Source organism: Limanda limanda, chromosome 9 (assembly GCF_963576545.1).
Source record: "Limanda limanda chromosome 9, fLimLim1.1, whole genome shotgun sequence".
NCBI lineage: Eukaryota > Metazoa > Chordata > Actinopteri > Pleuronectiformes > Pleuronectidae > Limanda > Limanda limanda.
Window position 1 is genome coordinate 18,001,141 of NC_083644.1, and position 9,371 is coordinate 18,010,511.

A 9,371-nucleotide genomic window follows, 5' to 3' on the forward strand; every position below is an offset into this window, starting at 1 on the left:
CCATGACGTAGAGGATACAATTAATACTGCAGGTTTTGAAAGTGTGGGCCTTTTTAACTATGATGGTTACAGCTGCTATGATCATAACTTTTCACCATTTGCCTTTAAACCATAGAGATATCACAAATAAGGTGAATTGAGACTGAACAAAAGTCCACAATATTCTCCAATTAAAATATATTTAGTAACAATTCTTCATTACAATATCTAATGACCTGTTACGTATTTTATTTACTTGTGTATTAACATTATCCAATGTGTCAACAATGTTCAAACCCAGAGAAATCAATTAATTTTGGTCGGCTTTACTCAGCTCTGCTATAACTTCCACGGCAAACGATATATGACAAATGAAAAACACTCTCAAAGCCACTCAGCTGTTTTGTATTGGTTACTTGTAATAAATCATGACTATTCATTTCCATTTGCTGCCTAACGTGAATACAACTTTAATACTTAACCTCATCCAGTAACAGGAAGATTTTCATCAGCAATGGCAGTGAACGCCCCCAAGATCCCACGCTGCTTCACAACATCAACAAACTAGGTCGTTTGTTGTTGTTTTATTTGAGAGACCCTCAGAAGTTACATATTGTTCGTTTAAATATCACTCAGTGCAAAGTGATGTAGAGTTTAAACTGATGACGTCCCTAAATGTGATTTGCCTACTTCTGTGTCATGATGACAAATGTATCCAGTAACATGGACAAACCTTTATTTAAACAATCAATATTCTCAAAACACAGACTCGAGGCCACAGAGTCACAAACATGTAATCTTAATATTCCTTCACTCAGACATCGTGAATGTAAACACGATGGTGCCCTCTTTTCTCCAGGCCACAAAGCCTGGGGTCACTGCCATGGTGGGCGCCTGGTGTGTGTGTGCGTGTGGTGTGTGTACATGAACTTGTGTGTGAATGGGGAGAGGGGAGCAGGGGGTGGGGGGGTTGGTTTCACTTGAATGCACACTCTCCCGTTTGTTGACATAAGATCACAGTATGTGGTGGGAGGAACGATTACGTGTGGGGAGCCAAAGTTTTCCACACGCCTGGACTGTTTCTTCCTCAGCGTGCGGAGGATCATTGACGGCCACGCTGGGTTTGTCCGATCATGTGGTTCGCTCGCCGCCGTGCAGCTCGGGCTTTGATGAGGATGTCACATTGCATGAAGCACTTTATTGAAAAGTGATCGACACTGTTAAGTGCTTTGAACACATACAGTATGTCTCACCCTGCCTCTCTGTGTCTCCCTCAGGGTGTCGGGCCCCCTCCTGTCTCCTGGGATGAAGGGAACAGGCACGCCTCCTCCTCCTCCACCACCGCAGCCTCCGCCTCTGGACAAACAGCATGTCCACCCTCACCAAAAGCCCTACTCTCACTATCACCATCATCAGTCTGCTAATGACGGTGAGATGGACCTCCAGACATCTGGCTGAATGTAACCTAAAATTGTTTCAGGAAATCTGTTTTGGATTGAATTTGAAAATGTCTATTAGCGTTTAAAATTGTATTTCCCGTGGCAGGTGAGTCAGCAACATATAACCCGTCTATTACTCTTGCATGATGTCCTTTTGAAGGAATTCCCAGGGCCCGGTCATTTAAATACACTTAGATATCTTAACATCTCTGTGTCTGCACCACCAGAGCCACAAGAAAGGCCTGAGAGAGAGGAAGTCGGAGCAGTGATACTGCCCTGTGGCTCTGTCGGAGCGTTTTTAGGACAGAGAGATTACAGTCGAAGAAACTGAGTGGGGAAAACCACACGCCGGAAGCCTTTTCCCTGCACCGAATTAGCCAACAAAACGCTGGCTCATGTGTTCAGCTGTCTCTCAGCGCCCGAACATTGGAAGGCTCAGCTGTCACTCCCGAGCCTTTTTCCTAATGCCTTAAACACTGTTTTCCCTGTAAAGATCTACACATGGACGTCTCGCTAACCGCGCTGTGGTCAGGCAGTTGCGTAATAGCGCTCGTGGAAAGGCTGCTTCCCCATTATCGTGACTCCTGCGGTCGATTCTGAGTACGAACTGAGACGATGGGGACGAACGTTACACACTATGGGGCTGGCAGAGGTAGCTCGAGCACAAATATAGCATTGTCATAATTTGAGAGTCCCATTAAGTTTCAGCCGGATGGAGCGGACGCTCACTGACCCTGGAAACAATCGGCCATAGACGCTGGTGGCAGTTGATCAAGTCAGGCTTCTATTTTTCTTCTCTTTCTTCGTCTCATCCCCTCTTTAACATCCTCCCTCATTTCCTAGAATACCAAGGCAGCTTTCAGAGCTGCTTCCATTTTGGAGACTCCTACAGGATGGAGCAGACGGTCGGTGGTGTCCACGTCCCCGGAGATTCTCACGCCTACACTTCCCATCAGCACAATGGCTTCCACATGTCAACCAGCACTGCCGGCTCTTCGGGTAATGACGATTTACCTTGGCCCTAATTTCCAGAATCATAAAGGAAACAGATCCTAAAAGATAACCTGAATGATTTTATCAGACATTTTAAACCCGTTCATCATGTCTGTTCCAGGATTCAACTTGACCCAGGAGCTGCAGGGCAACGCAGGGTGCCAGTACACGTCCAGCCCAGAGGAGAGCATTTTCTTCCAGGTTGGCAGCTTCGACCGCAGCCTGAGCCACATGTCATCCATCTACACAGAGACATAGAGCAGCAGTGGAGCAGGACACGCTTCACCACTCACACTTTACCAGGATGCAGTCCGACTCCTTCACATGTGTCTTCACACACTCGGGACACTTCTCCTTTAGTTCCTGTTTTCTTCCAGGTCCCACAGACTTACTGCAGGTGTCAGATGGATGATGAAACTGACCAAATTAGAATGACACTCAGTAGAGCACATTCCGCCGCCAGGGCCCAACAGTCTTCTCAAATTAAACCACACTGAAGGATTTCATCACACACTTGTAGATATCAGTTCCCTTAATGTGCCTGGCTCTTCTTATCAAACTTCATAAATTATCATTGTAAACGTTGAAAAACTCCCAATCTTTCATATTCTTTACAGATCTGCGCCTCCACATCCTTCTACCAAGTTTCATGGAAATCTGTTCGGTTGTTTTTGTGTAATGTAAGTCACAATCAGACCAACCAACAAACAGACAGAGGGTAAAAACATAATCTCTTGAAGTCAGTTTAGGTTATTTACGAAACACTATGTGAACCCTTAAAACAAAACTGTCTCATGTCATGACCAGTAAAACTGAAAAGAGATTCTTCCTGGTTGTAAATAAACCATTTTCAGGACGAAAGAAAACTATTTAAAAGAAAATAAACAAAGATATGAGGGACTCTCCACTGATTTTACTCATTCACATCAGCTAATTTAATTCTCAATACTATAAAACAACTTCTGCTTTCTAATGTCTGAGAAAATAGTCCCAATGATGTCATAGTGAGGTCATGAGGGTTATTTGGGATTGAGCTGGAGACAGATTTACAACAGAGAGCCTCTGTTATGAACTCGGGATGTGCAGGTTTTGAATATGAGTGTATTTCACCTGCAGGGAGTTGTCTTCCTGCAGGGATTCACTATGTGAATATTGGGATCAGGTATTTCAGGTAGAAGTCAGGACGTCTCTCCTTTGTTGGAATTGATTTTGTCCTTCCTGTCTCTTGCATCCCCCAAAACATTATGAAAGTTTCATCAATCACTCTGAGAGCTTTCAGGTCTGTCTTGTGATCTGCAATTTAAACATACAGTTGGGAAACTGTTCGGTTGAAAAAAAAAATGTAATATGTTAAAGGAAAAACTTTTAAAATGATTTGATCAGTTTCTAGTTCAGAGGTTTTATTGATTTTAAACAAATCAAATGGAAGTCTCCTCTTTTAAGTAGTGGAAAAATATGACTTTTTAAAACAATCATAACATAAGAGACAGAAACTTTCCCTCTGAGCTTCAGAACCACATTTATTGATCAAGAACCCATCATGTACAGATAGTGACTCGGTTTACGTTGGTGCAATCACGTACACACTTACGTACAAAGTTCAATCAGACAAAGCTTCCACGTTTCCTCGGCTTTGACATGTCAACTACAGACGATACAAAACTCCTGAACGGACGTTAAATAAAAACGTCCTCTCCCTCCTCTCGTGTTTTCTCTCTCTCTCTCTCTCTCTCTGAACTACATCTTTTGATGTGTTCCAGACTGAGGTGTAGAGAAAAATATATCATTTTGCCGTGTGTTTGCTTTTCTTCTTCTCTTTTTGTTGTCAAGTGTTCTGTACTTTTGCATTTACTTCCAGAGGAGGGGCTCATTCATTCTGCAATACTGCAGGAAAAACAACAAACTCCTTCATTACATGTGTATAAAATGTACAGTTTGTTAACAACAATCATTTGAATGTTTGTCATTTCTCAGTTTAAGATATAATAAATGGTTTGGTCACTCAATGGCTCTTTTTTAATAATTAAAATAATGCAGAGAGGAGTGTGAAGCTTTATTAACCTGAACAGTGTATTTTTTCTTACAGACATACAACTTCTGTGAATGAGCTCAGACTGTTGATGATGAGAAAAAGCCTCATTCTGTAGGCTTGTTGTGCCCTCTAGTGGACGAGTGCTGCAGTGACTGCTTCTTATACTTTCTGCTTCTTCTTGCTCTTGAGGTAGCTCTGATAATAGAAGTTGCTGAAGAGGATGACGAGGGTGACGCAGTAACCAAACAAAAGCATGTTCATGGAGTTGGGGAAGTCGCACTCGGCTAACAGGTTGTGACCCGTGTGCACGAGGAAGATCACAAACTGCACCTGGAGGGGCAGTCGACAAAAGTTCAGATTGGTTCTAAAAGACATTCTGTGTGCACATGTTTGATTCCTGTCACGCAGAGCGTGGGCCACTCACCAGCTGCAGGGACGTGAGGTAACGTTTCCACCACAGGTACTTCTGCATGTGTGGGCCGATGGCAGCCAGGGCGTAGTACGAGTACATGACGATGTGAACGAAACTGTTGCCCATCCCGTTGAAGAACGCTGCAGGATGTGGTAAAAATAGAAAGAAGCACAAAAAATCAAGAAAAGCAATAGAAAGCATCATCATCGAATAATGAAATGGACCAAAATAATGAGAAAAGCTAGTTTTTGAGTATTGATATAAAAAAAAAATTCTCCACTTCAACTACAAGTCTTCAGCAAAGAAATTAAAAGGACAAAAGTACTCACAAATCGGCCACTTTCAGATTCACTATGATTCATTCATCAAGAACTTAAGAGGCATTATGCAAACAACTAAATTATGAAACTTGTCATCCTCAAATCCAACTGTGCCTGTGATAAAAGATTTAAAAAGGAAGATATAGAAATATAAAGAATAAACTATATAGGGGAAATAAAAAAATCAGCAAATGAATTATAAAATGAATTTCTTCAATTAAATATAGGTAAACACAGATCTTGGTAATAGGCAAAGAGCAAACAGCAGCAGTAAAGTTAGTCACACGTATGATAAATTCTGTTAATTTTGCTAAGTGTTTAAACGTGATATGAACATTGCACATGATAAATGTGATAGTGGAGTCTGGTAATAGTCCATTTACCTTATCTATAATATTGTAAAATCATTACATAACAAAAAGGCTTCTTTACGTCGTATTGCATCATCGTACGGTCTCATACATAAATGTTGAGCAAAGGTCACAAGTTCAAAGGGTCAACGTTCGTGCCATGCTGCCGATTGGCTTCTCCACAGAAAGGTTTTATTGACAGGAGGTGAACTTTCCTCGTCATTCTACTGAAGACTCAGAGATTCAGAAGTCACACGTTTATGTAAAGTGATCAAACAGGAGCAAAGGTTGCTGTCACGTGTTGTGGAAGATTGTCAGCTGTGGATTTTATACACGAGTACAAGTCCACAGTACGAGTATTTACAGCAGCGTGATGGTGAATGCATCAATTCACCATAAACCACAGTGCTGCTGTTTGTCCTGACGAAGGACTGTGTCACTCAGTGCAGTGGGGACACTCGTCTGAATGTGTCTCTACAACAATGGAGCTCTGTCACAGAGGAACCTGATGCTCTGACTACTCATGGGAAAAAATGGATTAAATGCTTTACGTTTTTTTATATTTGGGAGTGAATAACTACATAAGTTGACTTACACTGTCCCCCGGCCACATATTTGATCCCCGACCACCAGTTGAAGATCATGGTGCCGTGGTGGTAGACGTGGAGGAACGTGATCTGATTGTTCTTCTTCCTCAGGATGAAGAAGACCTGCTCATACACAGGAGGAGCAGAGGAGGCTGTTGGAGTTACGACTCTGATTTCTCACTACTCGACAGAATGTGAAAATGTTTTAACGTGATATTCACCGTGTCACTGAGCTCGATGACCTTGGAGAAGAAGAACCACCAGCAGACTCTGGCCATCTGGACGGAGGGCACAGTGGAGGAGGCTGGGTTTTACATATTGTTATTAACGCATTTAAATTAAATTCAAACAACTTTATTAATCTCACTGGCGCACGTCATGTTGAACAGATTGCACGCAAAATATAAACACAGACAGGTGCAAGATAGAAGGGAGCTAATAGAATGATGAATAAAGTAAAAGTGAATATACAGCCAATCGTCAGGTAGAAAAAAAATTTACTTTGAATTATGATCCAAACATAATTAATTCTAACAAACAAAGTGACCAAATTAAGCTCGGTTTAAGTTCTATCAGACTTTCTCTATGTTCCATTCATTTACAATACTTTCAAACTCCCCCGCCTCTTCTGATCAGCTGACTGGCTGGTTGCTTGTAGTTATCCAATCAGATTTTGCCACAATCTCAATCAGCCAATCATAGTGCAGCAGACAATCGTCTCATTCCCACCTTTGCACAGTCTATGCTTTCCACACCATACAGCCACACCTCCTTTCACCCAGGATGACATCAGGTCTCAGCTCACACATGGCAACACAACTCTCCAGATTGAAACGTTGTATGTGAGAAACCCTCATGTACTCACTCTCATGGCCAGAGGGCTGTTGCTGTAATCTACAGGCTGACACAGGTAGCTGTAGTTTGAGAGCAACGACGTGACCAGGAACTAGAAACGTAAAACACAATAATGTCATGAATGAAATATTTATATATTTATATTTAAAAAAGACATATTTTTCATTCTCAGGGTCAGGGGCGGATCCAGGTGCTGAAATCTGCACAATGTGCTTCAACAAAGAACCGTTTTCAAAACACATTCATTGCTTTGTGGCTTTGCTCAAAGCTATGAAGACAGCAGTAAACAAGGAATGACTCAGATATGCACTTTACTGGATCAGGGATTGTGACATATAATTGGCCCCTCTGGGTTAGTCTTGGCCCCTTGGCTTACACAAACAAAGAGCAGATCTGACAAACCTCGTAGAACATGTAGGCAGACAGGCCAACCATGCAGAAATTGTAAACGATGAGAACGACTCTGAGGTTGAAGGGTTCCCTGTGTTTCATCATCCGAGGGCCCGCCCACACCACGCTGAGGTAGACCAGGAAGATGAGGAGCATCGGGAAGGGGGAGTAGACCAGCAGCCAGGGGTCTGTGCGCTTGTCTGGAAGATGACAAACAAACGTGGAGCTGTGTGTCAGGGAGGTAACTGTCATTAAGCACATGTCAGGACACATCTTAGGCTGGAATTCTTGAAAGCTTGATGACCTTTCACCTCCTCTGAGGGACAATTGTTCAACCTTGACAAACACTAGCTGCTGTACAGAAGTGACAGAAATCCAAACAGGACAATGTCCACACACCAGTATCTGCTCCCACAAACGTATTTTTACAGTTTGTCTGTTCCACATCAGCCTCAGATGGGACGTTGTATACAATTGTGTAAATGTAAACTAAATTCAGTTTGTTGATAAAGTTTTCTCTTGGGTTTTTTTCCCCCTGACATTTAAAGGGCTTATCTCTGATCTTCCTTGTAACATACCTCCAATACCAGCAGGAAGATGAGTGACACCAGGATGAGGAAGTAAACCAACAGCCCGACATGTGTCAGGGAAGTAATTCATATACGTGATGGATTGGATTTCTGAAATCTTTCACCTCTGTTTAGGCACTATTGTTGTTTTGTCTGCACAGGAATTGCAAAGTTTTTTGTCACGTTCAAGTTCAAATGACACACTGTATGTGCAACTTTGTAAATGATTACAAAATTCAGTTTTATAAAGCTGAACAAAGAAACAAAAAGAGTTTGTGAATGGTTAGCCTTGAGTTCTACACCTGTTCTTCATATATATAGAAATGTGTGTGTGAGTATACTGAACAAATATGTTAGAATACAATTCCTGGCGTTAACCATGTGACAGGCCACAGAGCAGTCCCTGTGGAGCAGCAGCTCCCACTCACTGAACACAGAAACAAGTTTGCTGCTAAAACAAAGTCGACTGCACATGTTGAAGATAGAAAACGATCACGATTACACACCTCCATTGTCCAGTGCGCGCTGGTACGCGGACAGGAGACTCTCCCAGGCTGAAGTCATCTGGAAACAGAGGAATGTGAACGATAAGAGGAGGAAACCGGGAAATCGGCAGCGTTCAGAGAGCCGAGGGATCAGCTCACCTCTCACACGGTGCTCCGGCGGCTCGGGGACAACACCACGGGAACCTTTGCTCGCTGCTTGGAGCCCTGAGGTTAATAATTATCAGCCAAGTTCCCCTCAGAACCAGAAGCAGCAGCGGTCCGCCCCTCGATGATCAGCGGAGACAACAGGATCATCTGCAGCTGAGCGAAAACACGACAATCCGAGGCGCCCGGAACTCGAACCGGCGACTCCACGGGTTCGGGTGGAGTGAACTTCCGCCACGGAGACTTTAGACACACGTGCAGATGTTTCCCGGAACATCTGTCTCACTTCCGCGTCCTGCGCTTAGCTTCACTTTGTTTCCTCACAGGTTCAGAGCGGCAGGTTCGTGGTCACAACAGAGGGGGCGCTGTTTCCCGCCAAATAGACCCCTGCTGGGGGCTCTGCATTCTACTTTTAGGCGCCACATAAAAAAAAATGTATAAAAGAAAAAAAAGGTAATTACATAACGGTATTGTTATGACAAAAAAGTGATAATATTTAGAGAAATCAGTTGTAAATTTGTTATAAATAAGTGGTAATCTTACCAGAACAAAGTTGTATATTTACGATAAATAAGTTGTAATATAACAGGGGAAAAACGTATACGTTTTCAATAAAAAAAGTGGTAATATTTTGAGAAGTCAATTTTTTAGAATAAAGTGGAAATGTTATGACAAAGTTTTACTATTACAAGAATGAAGTTGTAATTCTATGCTATGTTCACGTAGAACGTCAGAAGATCAGCCTGTCACCTGTGTTAAAACGAGGAATGTGGAGCATCTTGTTGTCTCACTGTA

The 9,371-nt window shown here is 42.5% G+C and overlaps 2 protein-coding genes across 2 annotated transcripts in view; one reads left to right on the forward strand and one right to left on the reverse strand.

Annotated features, from left to right (window-relative positions):
• The window catches only part of LOC133011189 (zinc finger protein GLIS1), an 80,324-nt gene extending 75,919 nt beyond the window's left edge, over window positions 1-4,405 (forward strand). Inside the window, exons 8-10 of the mRNA XM_061078894.1 lie at window positions 1,257-1,408; window positions 2,262-2,417; window positions 2,533-4,405. Coding sequence (XP_060934877.1) covers window positions 1,257-1,408; window positions 2,262-2,417; window positions 2,533-2,669 — 445 coding nt within the window. The 3' untranslated portion in view covers window positions 2,670-4,405. The remainder of the gene's footprint in view (window positions 1-1,256; window positions 1,409-2,261; window positions 2,418-2,532) is intronic.
• On the reverse strand, window positions 3,914-8,854 carry elovl8b (ELOVL fatty acid elongase 8b). The gene is made up of 8 exons (XM_061077526.1): window positions 8,571-8,854; window positions 8,433-8,490; window positions 7,370-7,557; window positions 6,978-7,058; window positions 6,334-6,390; window positions 6,121-6,235; window positions 4,868-4,995; window positions 3,914-4,773 (listed from the first exon to the last, which is right to left on the reverse strand). Exons 2-8 carry the CDS (start codon window positions 8,488-8,490, stop codon window positions 4,603-4,605), a joined length of 798 nt encoding a protein of 265 aa, XP_060933509.1. The 5' UTR covers window positions 8,571-8,854; the 3' UTR covers window positions 3,914-4,602.
• Window positions 8,855-9,371: the final 517 nt, after the last annotated feature.

What these genes read in the sequence shown, in the direction of transcription:
- elovl8b (XM_061077526.1), bottom strand. Translation starts at nt 8,490, where the DNA reads ATGACTTCAGCCTGGGAGAGTCTCCTGTCCGCGTACCAGCGCGCACTG. An exon ending in GCGCGCACTGGACAATGGAG is followed by an intron (nt 7,558 to 8,432) that starts GTGTGTAATCGT and finishes GTCATCTTCCAG; the next exon opens with ACAAGCGCACAGACCCCTGG. An exon ending in ACAGCCCTCTGGCCATGAGA is followed by an intron (nt 6,391 to 6,977) that starts GTGAGTACATGA and finishes CCCTCCGTCCAG; the next exon opens with ATGGCCAGAGTCTGCTGGTG.